The 17,352-nt window shown below is 39.7% G+C and overlaps 1 protein-coding gene across 4 annotated transcripts in view; it reads right to left on the bottom strand.

Moving 5' to 3' along the window:
- The window catches only part of SSFA2 (sperm specific antigen 2), a 62,925-nt gene that overhangs the window by 45,236 nt on the left and 337 nt on the right, over positions 1-17,352 (bottom strand). The window contains exons 2-10 of one of the 4 annotated variants that reach the window (XM_019523047.1): positions 17,029-17,267; positions 16,816-16,861; positions 10,886-10,935; positions 9,911-9,967; positions 6,052-6,088; positions 4,909-5,019; positions 4,479-4,577; positions 3,732-3,940; positions 2,485-3,182 (exon numbers count right to left, since the gene is read on the bottom strand). In XM_019523047.1, coding sequence (XP_019378592.1) covers positions 2,485-3,182; positions 3,732-3,940; positions 4,479-4,577; positions 4,909-5,019; positions 6,052-6,088; positions 9,911-9,967; positions 10,886-10,935; positions 16,816-16,861; positions 17,029-17,221 — 1,500 coding nt within the window. In that variant the 5' untranslated portion in view covers positions 17,222-17,267. Of the gene's footprint in view, positions 1-2,484; positions 3,183-3,731; positions 3,941-4,478; positions 4,578-4,908; positions 5,020-6,051; positions 6,089-9,910; positions 9,968-10,885; positions 10,936-16,815; positions 16,862-17,028; positions 17,324-17,352 lie in introns of those variants that run through there. The other 3 variants (XM_019523046.1, XM_019523048.1, XM_019523049.1) reach the window with 3 other exon arrangements.

Here is a 17,352-nt window from a genome sequence, read left to right as displayed (position 1 = left end):
AAAAAAAAAAAAAAAAAAGACCCACTCGGTACAGTTCTTGCTACACTGCAAAATACAGCTACGTTTATAGCCAAGTACACGGCAGAACTATAAATAGCTTTTTCTCTAACTAAAATTAGTTTACCTTAAAAGAAAGAGTAAACAATATAAAGTCATTTTTACAGGCCTTTGGCTGGACTGGTCTTCCAGGAAAGATGCCTTAGTTTTCTTCCCTTCTGTTTCTGATGGCTAGGATCTCAGATCTCAGCCTCTCAACTGCCAATCCCCTTCTCTTCTAAATATCTTCCACCTCTTGACCTTGGCTTAGATACAGGATCAGTCGTATTTGCAATCCAACAACACTAACTCACAACAGCAAAAATTACCCCTCCCCACTTCCTTAGCCAATATTAATGTTAGAGGGAGACTTCAGTGAAACTAATTGGCTAACTTAAGAGAGAGGGTGTTTGAGGGAAATCCTGTTCTGACTCAGTCCCACACTAGCTATCTTTACAGTGACAGACTTCCTAATGGAGCTCAATCCTCCAAGGCATTGGTAAGCATAGGGATAGCTTCCTTGATATATTTGTCATCATTCTTACTTGTATGAATACATTCCAAACCAAACCAGGAAGGGGGTAGGAGGAGTTATTTTCATTTCTTTTTATACCATTTATTGTTCATTAAAATGTTCTTTAAAACATGCAAAAATAAAATTAAGCTACCGGGTATTGTTCCAATTTTATTAAGCAAAACTGAATCCCTCCCTCTTGGGAATTAGAAAACAGTTGAAATGTATACATTATATTGTATAAACAAAAATTCAACACAATTCAATCCTACATTATACTTCACCTTGCCAAAACAGCTGTGTTTATTCACCAGTATCATCAGCTATGTCAACCAGTACTATACTAACTCAGTCCATTTGCCTTGCAAAGATTCAACAACCATTTGTACAATTGTTGTTCAAAGTGCTACCTCAAAGTACAACTCACCCCAAAGGAAAACTGAGTGGAAGCCACTTAATTCTATATAAATTTTAATCTAATACCTTAATTCAAGGTCAAGATTGAGAAGAAAACTTACTTTCTTCTCAGATTTGAGAACTTGAACTGTTTACTATGCGTTTATAACAGTACCCAAAAACGGTTAAGTTCTTTACTTGAGTTACAAAAACTTCATTTGTGTCCATAGCTAACACTGCACTAGACATAGTATTTGTCAAGTTCTGCATGGACAAAAGGTATTATACAATCCTTGTAATCTCCCAGGACCTTCATAAATACTACATTTTTCATCCAGTAGGCTTTTTAAAATTCAAACGAACTGCTTTTAAATTCTAAAGTTTTTCCATCATCACATACCAGTTTTAGATTAATTAAAAGATAGAGGTTAATATGTTGGGCACTATCCATTTAAAAACACTTCCACAAAATAATGTTTACACAAATCATGCTCCGTTAGACACCTAACAATCCCAAAGGGGAGTTCTGGGATTGTAAGGATTCTGTGTAGCCATTTTTATGTTGTATTTAAAATGATCAGTTTCTGTCTTGCTAGATGAAAAACCGAGATGTTTTCCTTCAAGCCATAGTCCTTCAAGGAATAGTCCTTCAGGACAGAGACCACTACAGAGATGGACAAACATAACAGTAAAAAGGATCTGACAGAATTTGGGTCTAGGCCACTGCTGGAGGCATGCCCTTGGGTTATACTCAATATTTTAAGCAGACTCAACAACTACAACTTTTAAATTCATGTTTAGCCATACTTTGATAAAAACACCACACAGAATCTTAATCAAAACCAAAAGCTTCCAGATGGGAACATTTTCATGTATAGGATTCCTCTCTTGCACTCTCAAAAAGACCCTGACTCTGTGCATCCATAATATTTCCTCAAGCAAAGAAAGTTTATTTTACAAAGTTGGATTTGTTTCTAGACCACATTAAATAAAGATCCACCAGGAGGCACTCTCTCTTTTTTTTTTTTTTTTTTTTTTTTTTTTTGAAGACTCTGAAGCTGGAGAATTTATTCTGGGGACATGCCTGGTACATGAAGACATGATCCAAAAAAGCATACAATACAATGAAAGAATGAGACATCCTGGATCTATGATCAAAGAAGGCTGTTTAGCCATGCATCTGATGAAGTGAGCATGACAGCTCATGCATCTCTGATTCAGTTTGTCTATAAAGATACACCACTACCCTGGCTTTATCTTGGATCTAGTTATGATAACAAGAAACTTCTCAGTAACTACAGTGAAATTAAATGAAGAAGTACAAAATGTGTGCTGCTTATCCAGAAAAAAAGAAGCACTTCCACAGCTAGATACAATAGAAAAGTCTCCAAAGAAAGAGCCCTTATCACCTGAAGAATTTTGAAAAAGTGTTGCCAAAGAAATCTCTGTGGGGGTATACCAGAGAGAATGCTCTTGCAATAACAGACAGTGTGCAATATGAATTCCAATGCAAAATGAAGTAATTTTTGTCCACCTACCTCTTCCATCTCAAATGAATCCTTCTGCTGCAGCATTAGGTTTGTTATGGATGGATTTGCTATAAGACCACAGGGTTCTTTACCAGGCTTCAGTTTAGGCATATTCTGCAGTTCAATACTACTTTCTAGCTCACTACTAGTAGAATCGCTACTGAAATTGGACGAGACCACAATACCAGATTCTTCGGATAGTCTGTTCTGGTAACTTGGCAATTCACTATTTTTTGCATCTGCATGAGATCCAGTCTCAGCTTGCTTACCAGCAACTCCAGCAGAAAGGTTTGCAGCATTAAGTTTGTCTGTAATAATGAACTGATTATTAGACATTTCCTCCTTTACCGTAGCCAAAAAAGATGAAGAATCTTTCTTTCTAAAGTGTTTTGGTAATTTTGATTCATTTTTAAAGTCATATTCCTCAGTCTCTTGGGCAGTTGGGCTTTTCCCTTTTTCAACGGGAGACAAAATTATGCTACTTTCCCCTGCCTGTTGGGCCCCACATAGATTAAGCTTTGATAAAGTTTTCATCAAACGACTTGCAGTGTTGCTGCGGTTTAAAGGGGGTGGGCTAGATGCCTCCTTGTTGGAAGGAACAGAATTCATGGTGCCAATTTTCTGCAAAGGAGTTCCAGACACTTGGGAATACAACGAAGAAAATGCATTGGCCACTGTAGTAAGTACTTCAATCTGACGAAAACGACCTGCATAAGAACAAAGCACAAGGTAAAATTTAAGAGTAGAATTGATAGCTTTGTTCTAACAATTTTAAAGCCAAGCTAAAATTATTGGAGTGAGATTTGTGAATGTGCTCATGCTGACCTAATTCTACACCCATTGAAGTCAATTGCAATACTCCCATTGACTGGGAGCACAGCTAGGTCAATGCTAAGCACTTCTGAAAATGATTTGTTTTCATGTTTTGACATTACAATGAAAGGGAATTTAGAATAGACTCACAAAAGGAGCAATACACCAAACAGAAGGCAAAAGATTATGACAACATTCTTTTGATCCTTTTCTTTGCTTTCCCCATAAGAAAAAATAAAACAAAACACAAAACTTGTACAATACCTATAATCAACTTTTCATATAGTTAAAAATAAACTAAAATTATATTACTGATTTTGAATGGAAAGACAGCTACCCTTTAGACTGAAAAAGCTTTCCAGAATACTAGACTACACATTGACTGCTGACGTTATTTACCATTTTAAAAGCTTAATTTAACCTTTACTTTAAAACACACTTACTTGTTAAAGCAAAATTTGGATTTTCCACTTCCATACGCTGCATCTGGGCATTCAAAAACACTTTGATGTCTATTCCTCTGGCAAATGATGATGAATTAAAAAATCTTGGTGGAATTTTAGAAGCAATGTCTGGTTCATCTCTTCCAAATCCAAGATTATAGAGCACTTCTTCAGGGTCTTCCTCATAAAGCTCCAGTAATTCAGAAACACTAGACAAATGAAAAGATGGATTTGGGTTTTCCCTACCTCCCCTTACATCTCTCTCAAGGGTACAATCCGTTTAGTGTAGTTGCTAATTCAGACCACCAACCTGTGATTCACTGAAGTTTTGCCTTTGGCTGTTCAGTGTACTTTAAGTAAATGGGCCCAGTTTATAAATTTTGGAGGGGTTACCATTTGGGATTTTGATTAAAATCATCAGAGAAATTTAAAAAAGCTGAAGTTCAGATGCAAACTTGTTATTTATAAAACCTAACCCACACCCTCAAGATCTTTCAAATGAAATCTTTCTAAAAAAATTTAGACATTTCCAAAATTTGGGGATCTTTTAAGTATTTTTAAAAGCCACAATTAAAGGTTTTTCAAACAACCAAAAGTAAATATTCCCCCCTTCTTAGTTAAGCACAAAAATACATATAAATCAAGCCAAATCTATTTAGCTTAGGAACACAAGCAACTCTTGCCATAAAGAGAATGCAAAATTTCACGGAAATGTGCCACACCTTCCAAAACACTCTTCTCTTTTACCTTGAAACAGTTGCACTGCTTTTTCCTGACCCAGTGGAGTTCATACTTCTCCCTTTCTGGCGGAACTGCAGTCTCTTCTCCTTGGCCAACATACCATTGCTGTCAATGCAAGTGGACAATACCACTCTGATAAACTGTTTCTTTCAAAACATTGAATTCTCAGTCTTTAAGGAACAGTAAACCTCCAATCTGGTAGATTTCTCTTTTCCTGCTCTGCATTACCTGGTTTACATTAGCCATATTTTATTTTACAAATGTAGTAATAAATCCTTACACTCCAGACACAGAGTTATTTACTGAGAAATGTAAGGCACATGACAACTCAGAAAACAAAGCTCTGATCTCCCTCTCAACAGTCCTACTTTCTTCTTTTCTCAGACCCTCATTCAAACACAGCACCCCACTCATAATTGTTAACAGTGCTCCTTACCCCAAGCAGGTTTGTATTCCCTGCTTCCCTGAAAGGACCACCTCTTCATACCGGAATTGTTCTGGGTTTCGCCCCTCTTTCACCTCACTTCTGATACTGAGATTTTCACCCCTGGAAATGCAGGGGTTAGGCATTGTGAGCCAAAAGGAACAACATCAAGCAGGACAAACCTCCACGATACATCTTGGAAGTGGAGACAGCTTCCAGATCGGGGGAAAATGGGGTTGGCCATAACCAGGATGTCCAACCCAAAATGAGCTTTAGCCTATGAAAGCTTGTGCTAAATACAGATATCTACTTACACTAGTCTATAAGGCAAAAATCTACCCTGCCCTTTACTTAAGCCACATCTCTCTTTTCCTCCCTGGTCCTAGACTGTCACTACCCTGCAATCCTAACAGCTACTGCAACATTTACCCAGTACCCTAAATGAATCCCTGTACTCTGCATGCCTTATCGTTTTCCTTCTTCAGGTATGATGGATGGGGACATGGGTACTTAACTCTAGACTTGGGGACTCGTATTTGTATGCAACCTGATGTGCAAGGGGAAGGAAGAACAGTCACCTGGAAGACAAAGGAACTCAGAGTTCCTGGGTCCATTAATAAAAGGGCTCTTATTACATCTAATGGGGATAGAGTAAGAAGATGACTTGTTTAGTTATATATTGAATTTCTGACTATATTTATTAAAGCTTCTCTTTGGGGGTTGAATGCAAGGTCATTACTCAGAAGCCTTCTTCAGCACAGTCCTTCCTATTCCCAAATGGGATTTTTCTCACCAAATTTTTTTGTCAAAGATTGAAAGCAGGGGAAATTTCCTCCCTAACAGCAAACAGAAAAGGGTACCTGAATTGAAGGTGTAAATTATGACAGTTAAATATTTTCAGGGAGTTGCTGTGTCTCAAGATGTCTCTCTGTTACTAGAAAATCTGGATCAATTGTACTGAAAGTAAAGGGATCTATTTATAGTTTAGTTGGTTTAAAACTCATCCTGTTTTTGTAATATTGGTGACATCTGTTTTAAAGGAGTAAACATTTGTGCATGGAATGAGTGTAATAATATTAAGAGACTATCTAGTTTCACTCCATCACATAGCCCGCCTCATTTATTTGAAGCCAAACAAAAAAATAAAATATTTACCACGTTTCCATTTGAGCATCACTTTGTAGATGATTAGCTGTGGAAAAACAAAAGAATAGCACATATAGCTCTTTGGTATCGCACTATGAATAGTTGATAAGAAAATGGCAGCCACTCACGCAAACAAACACAGGTTCCTAGATAACACTCTACCTAACAGATTCCATGCTTTACGTATAAATGTGTACACATACAGATCACGCACTTATGTAACAATTAGTGCTGGCTGTTCCCATAGTCTGTTTTAAAACTAAAATTTCTATTTTATCCAACTTCTGTGTTTCAGAGAATCTCACACAGACACGTATACAAAGTCAACACAAGCTACAGTTAAACATACAAGTTTGAAATGCTGTGTGCAAAGTTATTATTAAGTAATCCATATATGGAAAAAAGACATACATGAGTGTTTTGGTTTTCTTTGTTAAAAAGTCATTATGTCTGTGGGCTTAGGGAAACGGGTAAAGGAACCCTGTGGTTAACATGCAGAATTGGTCTATTCAGACAAATGCATAGAGATTGTTCAGGGTTAAGACTAGTTCTGATTCTTTAATTCAATGGGATTTACTCACACCTTGCAACAAGAACACAAAGCCCTGCTTCTTTGAACATTTCCAAGCTCTAAACAAAGGTTGTACACAAATTAGGACATAAAGGATACCAAGTTATACATCCTATCAGTATTAGGACATTTGTTTCTAGTCTGATTTGATTCAGGAAAGGGAATACTGTGGGTCACTTCGTGTAAAAAGCTAAGGTTCGCATCTTGTAAGTATAGTAGCCAGCTCAACAGACATTTTTTAAAGTGGTAACAGTTTGACTTCATCTGTAAGAGTGCCATGACAACATTTTTCTTCAAGAAACATATCTGTCCTGTCAACCCACTGCTGCAAATCTTTTTTGAAGATCTAACCCCCAAAGAAACTACACAACATCAGCAAATTTGTTACAGGATATGGGCAAGGAAAGTATGTTAACAACCTTGAGAATCAGCTACCTAATGGCGAAAAGTCTACAAAACAGCAGAAAAATATTCTGGTATAAAAATCCAGCATCTAAACTGGTGGTGCCATACAAGCCAGTATCACATAACTGTGGGATGCAACAGAAAGCAAACTATTAAGGGCTCAAACCTGCTTTCTTTACATAGACATGACTGTTTTGAAAAGGGAGATTTGCCTTTGTAAGACTTGCCTGCAGTATCTTCTTTTTTTAAAAATCTTTCATGCAATATAGGACCAAACCCCACTCCCTAAGCCAAACACATACAAATAGGCATGTTGCTGCATAGTTCCAGAACCTAGCAAGGAAGTTTTTACCCATGACTTGTAGATTTTCTCTATGGTTTACCACTGGTGCCATGTGTTCCTGGATTTTGTACAGTCCCTCTTCATACAGAACCTCAAGTGAATGTAATTTTGTTTGGGTCCATGCAACAACAAATTGATAAAACTATAGCCAGCCATTCTCAAAACAAAGCTCCATACAAAATCAAGACAGCCACCACATCACAGCTGGGTGATACTTTGGAGAGAACAAAATGTTGCACCCTGCCATCCCTACACATAACTGAACCATCTTGGCTACCAAGGGCCCCTTTCACTTCTACAGCAAGGGGGGGGAAGAGGCTTTCAGAGTGGACCAAAAGGGGAAAGTGCAAGGGAAAAAAAATATTTTTCAAAATAATATTTTGATATTGGAACATTTTCAGCCAATTTTGGCAGCTTTGAACTTTCCCCTCAATTGCATTCAGAGATTGGATTTGTACCAAAAGCAAAAAAGGGAAACACTTTGTATTGTGGGAAGCCTAACAAATGAAAAAATTGTTAAATAATATAGTTTTTAATCCTATTTACTCTAATTCAATAAGTGATGTTGATGGAGAAGCCAATCAAGGTAAACGTCAAGTAAGCTTCCTTCCTCATGATTTTAGAGTACTTTCAAAAGAAAAAGTGGAATTACTTCCTTTTCAAGGGCCCAGTCCTGATATTTTGAGGTCGCACGGTCTTCAAGAAAGAGTAGGGGCAGGCCTTATACTGAATGGTAATCTGTTTTGGGTTTTTTTCCCCTAAAAACTTAGAGGGATCATAGGAATCATAAAATGTAAGGCTGGAAGGGACCTCATGAGGTCATCTAGTCTAGCCCCCTGCTTGAGGCAAGATCATCTTTGACTAAAAAGCCATCCCAGTAGTGTCCAGCTAACCTGCTCTTGAAAACTAGGGATGGAAAGTTTACAACTTCTCTAGGCAGCCTGTTCCAATGCTTAACCAGCCGCATAGTCAGACAGTTCTTCTTAATCTCCAACCTGAATTTTCTCTGCTGCAGTTTGAGCATTGCTCCCAGTCCTGTCCCCTATAGCCACAGAGAAAAAGCTATCTTAGTGCCCTATGCAAAAATATTTCAAAGCTGCAAGGTTTTGTCTGTTTAAACTTGAACACATATTTGGACCCAAAGCAAATGAAATCTTTATACGTCTTTTCCTGAAGATAAGAATGGCACAGATATATAAGGTGCTGATCAGTATCTGCAACGCATGAGACATCCAGATGTTTGCAGCTCTCAAAACTAAACCCTTAAAGGCAATTGGGCACAAAGCAACAAATCCTTCTCCCCATTGGTTCTTGGCAAAGAAAAAAAAATGTAGGCCACTAAAAGGCAGGACTGATCATAGCTTTGAGACCATGAGGTTAAAGAAAAATCTGTTCTCTGAAGTCACGTCTCCTTCTGCTTCAATGCCCCTCTTGTTAATGGCGTGATAAATTTAGACTAGCTACAAATGCAAATTAACTACCCCACCTTTAGAAGGTCTAACTAGCTATAAAGTTATTGCTTGAAAATGTGTAATAACTTAATACCTGGCTTCTATTCAGCTTTAAAGTTTGCACGTATAGGCAGTCTGGGAGATGCAACACAACACATGTGGCCTCCAAGCCAGAGGGATGCGAGGGAACTAACTCCATGCCCCCCAAACAGCTGCAAGACTCTCGGTACACAACACCATGGCTGGGAGCCCCCCAGCAAAGTGGGGTTTCAGCCATGAAAACCTGCTTCTTGCCAATGTAGGGAGAGCCCAAGATGGGGCACAGTAAGAGGCACAACTGCATGGATCACACATTAGATGTGATCATACCTACACCTGCAAGTGCAAAGGGGGACCCAAAGGCACAAAAAAAGAAACCAGGTGGAGAGAGCAGAAGATGGTGGCATCAGAAAGAAGCAAAAGGACTACAGAATCAACAGCAACAGTCAAAAATGGTGTCAGAATAAAAAATGACTGTTTGAACAATTTGCCACATCTCAGTATTGGGAATTGTTTTATTTTTATATACTTATCTACCTGTTGTCTCCCGATTTAGTTTTTCCTTCCATCTCTCAGTCCCTCTTTATTTCTCTGAATTATTACAAGTTGAGCACTTAACACTCTATTTGGCCTCAAAAACATGCAAGAGCTTGTCCCACTGATTTCAAAAGAAGTGAGATACACATGCCCAACTGCTAAATCTGGCCTAAGGAGAGGAAGCACAAGTACTAGGGGGGGGAAAAAAAATTCTCACTGCCTGCACTCCTTTTCCCAAGTTCTTTGGACTGTGTTACTGCAGTTGGCATGGAAGCATATGAGAAAGGAACAGAATGCTGCTTCCTTTGGCATACAAGCTTCTTTCAGGGTTGGCCTGGAGATAAGTCAGAACCATTTGATCAAAAACAAAGTTTCAAAATGTATTTAAATTTGCAGAATTTCAACATGGTTTTCTAGCCAGCTCTGACCAGATGGGAAACCACAGGATTGACACAACAACATCACACTACTAAATGTTACATTTTATTTCTGCTTTGAGCCATAGAATCCTGCTATACCCACCTTCAGCTCCCAGGGATAAGTCATCTTCAAAACTTCCTCCATTTCTCATCAGCATGCCTGAAAATGTACATTTGGCAGTTCAACACCTAAAGTGCTATAATATTTTCTTCCCCCAAAAAATCTCATTCAGTACTTTTGTTTAGTTAAAACATTTGCAGTTAAATGCAGTAGTATAAGAAAAATATGTTTCCAGACTATTTCAGTACTTGAAACCTGAAAATCCACTGAAGGCTTCTACTTGCAGTTACTATTCAAATCACAGAACGATTATCTTAAAAGTAGTAAAAGAGTAAGAGGTGGCTATAAAATACCTCCAGTTTCCAGCTCCACAACATTTCTACATCAAATTGCAATCTAATTAAATGCTGACTACCAGTTCCAAGCTATTGCATCCAACAGCTATCCTGCATCTGATATTAAGTCACGACTTCAGACCTCTTACCAGGCTTCAGAAAGGAGACTTGGATCAGGCATTCCCTCTCTTCCCCTCTGTGTAAAAGCAGGGAACTCAAACTAAAACTCCAGACACTCAAAGTGCAATTTCTGTGCTCTGCCACTACCTGCAAATTTTTTGTACTTTGAACCTTAGAATTCTGTCCTGCTCATATAGTAAGTTTTTCAGGTGTGGCAACTTCAGTTAGTACAAGCAGAGAAAGAATGTACCCAAAGCCAACCTCGTTTTAGAAGCATGTTAAAACGCTCATTTTTTTTTTCAGAGTTTGCCTCAAGTAAGGTGAAACATTGGATTAGTCATCTTAAAGATTTTTTTAAACAGTTAAAAAAATATTTATTCCCCCCAACCCCCACACCAATTCTTTGGGTACAACTGCACAGGAACAGAAAACTCTGGTAAACACTAACAGAGCTACTGTAGTTGTACTTCAAAAACAGTGTAAGCTTTCAAATTAATATACAAAGAAGCCAAAAGTTTAAAAGCATAAAAGCAAACTTCCTGGATATGGAGTTTTTTCTTACCCTTCAACATAGGATTGCTTTGCTCATCCAGGGAGGCTCCCAGTGGCGTTCTGAAACCACAGAAGAGATTAATGCTAGTTTAATATTCTGCTTCTTCATGTCCTTCCTTAAAGTATATGACAAGTTCATGATAGCAGCACTTATTCCTCCCTCCATCCCCAGAAAGCACAAACACAGGAACTGAAAATAACTTGCTAAATAATCTCCAGCCCTATAAACAAACAATTTTATGGGGAAAAAAAGCAGGCCCATAAAAGTGACAGCAATCAGACCTATGAACTCCAAGCCAGGAATCACAAACAAAGCACAAGTCAGGCTGTCAATAAAATGATGGTTCATCATAACATCTATATAACTGCTAAAAACAAAGCAGCACAAGAGAATTTTTGCATCAGAATTCATCTGAAACTCATTTACTCAAAAAATGATGGCGTTTTTCCTGTACTAAATTCCTAGAGCCAGGCATCCAAACTTTGGAGAGAAAGAATTAAAAGCCACATACATTTAAATCAGAAATAAGATAAGAATCTTGACAGCTATTTTAAGTCTTAGTCATTTACCAGATAATATTTTTACAGGTCCTTTACATTAAGTTTTTAATTTAATGCCATCTGTAATCATTATTTCTAAAAAGATGGGAGAGGATTCTGCAAAGGCTTGATTCTGATGTCATTGAAATCTACAACAAAAATCCCACCATCAAGAGGGACTGATGTTTATGTTACTTATTCAATGAACAAGTGCTTTAAATTATCAAATATGAATACATGTTCTCCACTAATATGGATAACATGATGGTTAACAACACCCCCCCCCCCATGTCATAAACCCAGCTTAGCATAAACCTAGAACACAATTTGAATCCAGGTACAATATGAATCTGAAAAAACATGATTAATAAAGGGTAAATCCAATCATTTCTTTATTTATATTATGCACAGTTCCTGCATTTAAAAACATTAAAAAGTTACATAAAATTATTCATAAACAAGCAAAAAATTATGGAATGGCATCTTACTTGTTCTAAAGCCAAACTCCATAATGAAAATTATGTATTGGTTATATAACAAAACTTCTATTTTACAATGCAAATTGTTCCTCTGAAGCATTTTGCTATCATTACATGCTGCCCTTCGATAAAGAACAAGTTAGACTTCTGACAATGCCCTTTAAAAAAAGGGGGGTGGGAAATCTTGTTACAGTGAGATGCCAATTAAAACAATATTGTTCGAATACAGGATTGAGCACCAGGTGGCAAAACAAACCTGGAGAAACTCACATCTCCAGGGATTGCATGCCTCTTTTATGCCCTAAATAAAGCAAGTAGGGTATTTTACTAAACCTGTTGAAGCTACAGCAAGTGTTATGTTCTGAATTAACAACTGTGCCTATTGTTTATTCCCTGGCTTTAATGGCTATATTTCTATTCTTCTCCCTTTCTTTCCCTGGTGGCCACTTCAGTATGTCTTATTTTTTAGTGACACAAAGTTGCTGGCAGTAACTTCCACAGACAAAGCCAGTGGTGCATGCCTTGGTTGGCAGAGAATGGTAAAAGCAAGCAGAGAAGCTGGCATTCTTCCTCAAAAGCTAAGCCTCTCATCTCTGCAGCCTGTTAACAGCTAACCAGAAAAGAAGCTTTTGCAAGCCAACTGTTTGCTTTCCTGCTCGCATTTCTACACAGCCACAGCCACTTTCTATCCTGTTTTACCAAAAAAAAAATCAGTTAAATTGAGAATGAGCATGAGTTGAAATAAGGAGCAGTTATCTGTGTAAGAAGCCCTTCACATGATTGCACTCAACATTTCTTAAAGAGCATTTTCAACAGCACATAAGCTGGGTTAGGTTTGATTCAAAGTGCCTTACACTACACTCAACAGAAAGTGCAAATTTTGAGGGCACTTTCAGTACATTCTCATGCCCAAGAGCAAGGCCAGGAGCGTTACTGCACAACATGAAGGAGCTGCCTTCTGTTACAACCCTAAGTGAAACGTCATGTGAGCGAAGCAGGTATAAAATAGGGCAGGGCAGAATGTGAACTTCACTGAAATCAGAAACAAACCAGAATGAAAAAATATATAAAGTGTAGTACAGTGAAATGCAATACTACCTTAAATGGACAATTTTCTTGCCATTTTCCAGTTGGTCTAATAAAAGGTATCATTTTGGAACAAAGAGTTCTAGTTTTTTGTATGTCTTTTTGTCTCAGACCAACACAGCTACCAAGTATACCACTCATACTACTTTAATGGAATATGTATCCTTCTTATATAAACTGCATTGTACTAGGATCAAGGAATCAAAAATGATTTTCCAGTTTGGTACCTCAAACTAATGATAATTCATTTTTCTGCATGCCAGAGGCATGAACAGGAACAGAGAAATAGGTTTACTTTATACACCATGACCCCATACTCTCACCACTAAGCAAATGTCTACCTTGCTCCCTCCACCTTACCCAAACTACCCAGTACTGTACAATCTACCATGGGTGTCATGGCCCATGAGTGGGATCAAACTCTTGAAGCACCATAATCTGGCCCCTGGTGCTGCCTGTTTCACAGCACTGAGGCAGCCCATGTCACTTGTGGCATGCATGCTACAGATTGGCCATGCTTGCTTCTCTGTTCTAATATTGGTTGCCGTAGGAAAGCATTAAGTTAGACGAGGATGTTTTATTGGGCTTTTAAAAATTCTGCTTGGCAGCTGTAATGCAATTAAGTAGTCTGTTGGTTCTGTTATTTTGAGCTCAAAAATTTAAAAAATAGCAAACTTCTCTTTGGGGGATTTAAAGGACTCCACTCCCCCAAATAATCTGCACAAAACATTCCTAGACACTTTCCAACAAAGTAAACCATATTGTTGGCTTGGAAGACACTTTTGGCCATGGCAAAAACGTTCTGCCATTAGAAGCCAATCTGGAGATCAGATGGAAGATTTCCTCTAGTCTGTGTCAATGTAAAATTGGCACCCAACTGATCTAGGATGTGTATATCTTAAAAAAGAAACCCTTTGTGACCTTGGTTAATAATTTCAAAATACTGGCATAATAAGGGAGAAACCAAGGCAGGCCTCAACATAAGAATGATGCTTCTAAACCATGACACAGACCACCAGTCAGAGCCCTGTGTAATAACCAGATGTTGCACAGACTTACGTGAATAAGCTCAGCGTGGTGCATGCTCACTTAACAGTAGAGGCGAGTTTAAAGACCATAAGAGGACCTTTGGTAACATAAGGGGAATTTCTCTATTCTCTGCAAAGCAGATGAGAAGCAGAGAAACTCACTCAATAGAGTCCCAAACTGCTAACACATGAAGGTGAATATAGATGGCTACTAACTACTTTCCTCCCAAATGCTACTTTGTTGATGGTATTTTGAAACAAACAGAACCATAAATCTCACAGCAGTTCATCATAAAGAAGGTTGCCACAAACTATCGTAACAAACATCAACCCAAAGCAGAAACTAAGACTAGAAGATCAAATCTGATCTTGCATTTAATACATTTTGTAAGGATCTATACAAGCTTAGGAACAAAAAAATGGTTTTTACTATTTGTTTCCCCGCTTGGAGGAAACACTTTCTTTTAACAAGTAAATGTTCATTTCTAGTGTTTTTTTACGCACTGAAGAAGGTGGTGTTCTGCTAACTCGTGAGAACAGGCCATAAAATGGACTAGAAACAGAAAGACAACTGCTCTGTTTTTGTTGCACACACTTGGAAGAGTCCAGAGTATGCAATCACACCGTGAAAATACAGGAGTCAGTCAACAGGAGTTTGCCATCAGCTTCAAAGGACGCAGGCCTGAGCCCTTTAAGACTGTGTTTCCATCCTAGGGAACCACTGACATTAACAAACCACTAGAGCTTTGCAAAAGCCACAAGAACAGTCTGAATAATTTGCTGATGTCACTAAGCTCCAGGGCAGAATTGCAAGGTTTAAGGCTCAAGCATATGCAACTTTACTATAAAGTTTATAAAAACTAAAAAGGAACAGTGGTAAAAAGTGGCCTCTGTGCATTCTAACAACAGAGGGAAAAGATTTAATCTTGCACAGAAAGTACACAGTCAGGCAGCAAACACACTACAACCAGCACACTTACACTCCCATAATTTTTTTCACACATGCACCCATTAGTTAACCCATGCTACCTCTGTTAATTAAATGTTATGCCCTGGTTTCCTTTACTGTGAAACGAAGGAAACAGTTAAAGTGTTCACACAATGAGTCAGTAGCAAAAGCTGTTAAGAAAACCCAGGCATGTTCTCAGTGACCTGACTTAAACAGATACTATTGCTCAAGCACAAGAATGAGCACTAGGAAATTAAAAAATTCATGCAATATAGCTTTTGGAGCATTTAGTTAATAACTTTGCAAGTTGCCTATTTTGATGATGTGTGTACTGCTCCTTTAGAAGTCTGCACCAAGGAGTTAACTGAGGAAAGTTAACGACAGAACTGGGGAAAGTTCCAGACAAAAACTCCCGCAGACACAGCGACAGTGGAGAATGATGTCGACAAAGCAGTGTCAGGAAGAATCTTTTTCCCAAATCCTAAAAAAAGCTTCTTGTTTAGTACTAAGTAGCCAAAGACCTACTTTTTAGCCACTATTTTCCAAGATTTGCTGAAGCTGTGTTCATCCCCTGCCCCCCTGAAGCCCACATAATAGAAAAGTTTAAACGGCATCTTCTCTCTTTGGGTATTCTAGAAGAAAAAGCATCTCACAATAGGCCACAGTGTCAGCTCTGAACTTTTAGGATACAGTACAATTTCATGCCTGTTGCTTCCAGCTCCCCACACAGAAATAAATAGACTATGCAGACTGTGAAAAAGATTTTTATAACAAAGACCTCATAGCTCTGTTGAGCTATAAATCAAGCCATGCATTTGTCAATGGAGTAAGCCAAGCTCAGCTGCTTACAGGGTCAACAAATTAGAACAGCATTGCTAATCTTAGAGGTAAACTTTCATCTTTAAATGGCTGCACTTAGAATGAATGAGAACCCCAATCGAGAAAAAGTCTTGAGATTTCATCCTTAACTATTAGAGTGCAGCTCACCTGAACTGTAATAAACACCGAGTCCTGACAAAATGCAAAGAAGAAAAATATCAGACGTAGCTCTGAAAAGCGTACAGGATCGCAAATGGAAGAAAGCAGCACATCACCTTGTTCCAAACTCAGGGGTACTATTGGGCAAGCCTAGCAGTAACGCTATCCCTACCACATCCTTAGCAGAAGGGAGTCGCTCACGCAGGGAACCAAATCTAGTGCACAGCATGTATACGCTTGGGATTCAGTAAAGTCAGCCAGTCAAATGGACAAAACTTCCGTCACAGCCAAAACATGATTACATCTGGGCAAATGGTAGCTGGTGACTCATTTGAACATCTAGTCTATTAAATGTTGATTTTTACACAAAAATAGAGGATGTGAGAGTAGATATCTTGTTTCTCTAACTCTGGAGCAGGAAGCCAGGCCAGAAGGGAGTAGGGAAGGCTTAAATAGGAGCTACAGACAGGATACAGCAGCTTCTGTGATTATTCTGTCTCTTTGCACTAATAAAGTTCCTCGATCAATATTAGGGGGGAAAAAACCCTGACTCTTGACCACGACAGATGACGCGTCCTATGAGAGATGTCAACACCAAGCAGAGAGACAAAAGAAGCTGGAAAGACTGAACTGGGAAGGCTCTCCCCCATGCAACTCCTGACCCCTGCAGTAACTGGATGCTATCCCGTAGGCGCACCTGACAGCGCAGGTCATTCCTCCAGCTGTCCCCTAGTAAAACCAGGAGGGATGCGAAACCTGAAGAGGTGGTCGCAATACCCCCCTTCTCCTTGCCATGTGCTGGAGGGGCCCGATCCTTGGATTGGCAGGGGAACGCTGGGGCCTGCAGCCAATGCAGAGGGTGGGCAGGAGAAGTACTCACCGGCAGTCCTCAAGCCATATTGCGATCTTCTCGTTGGGGACGTTGCCTTGAGGAGGACAGGTGGGAAGGAGGGAGAGAAGCAAGACAGCTTGAGCAGCTACTCTCTGGGCGTTGCCAGTGCCTCCCCCTCCCACCCCCAGGTGCCTGGATCTTGGCTCCTGCACCCCAGCCCGGTGCCTAGCCCCAGCCCCGGGCCCCATCTGCGGGACAGACCTGCTTCGGCAGCCGGGGGCAGCTTCCCGCCGCGGCGATCCTCCTCGTCCTCCTCCTCCTCGTCCGGGGCCCGCTCGGCGCCTTGTGCCGCCGGATCCTCGGCTTCCGACGCCTGCCACGAGTCCCTGCTCTTGGCCCAGGCCTTTCCCCTCGGGGTCGCCCCCTGCCACTCCTCCGCCACCGGCTCCTCCATCAGGACCGCGCCGCCGGGGCTTCACCGCGCGCGGCTCCGCGGCATCCTGCACGGGCACAGGGGCCGCCCCGGGCTCGGGGACGGCGGGCGACGAGTCGCACCACGGGCGCTTCCACTTCCCCCTCCACGCC

Source organism: Gavialis gangeticus, unplaced genomic scaffold, assembly GCF_001723915.1.
Source record: "Gavialis gangeticus isolate Ggan-Ray unplaced genomic scaffold, GavGan_comp1, whole genome shotgun sequence".
Classification (NCBI taxonomy): domain Eukaryota; kingdom Metazoa; phylum Chordata; order Crocodylia; family Gavialidae; genus Gavialis; species Gavialis gangeticus.
The sequence above is the reverse complement of the archived record's forward strand: the minus strand, read 5'-3'. Positions and strand labels throughout refer to the sequence as shown.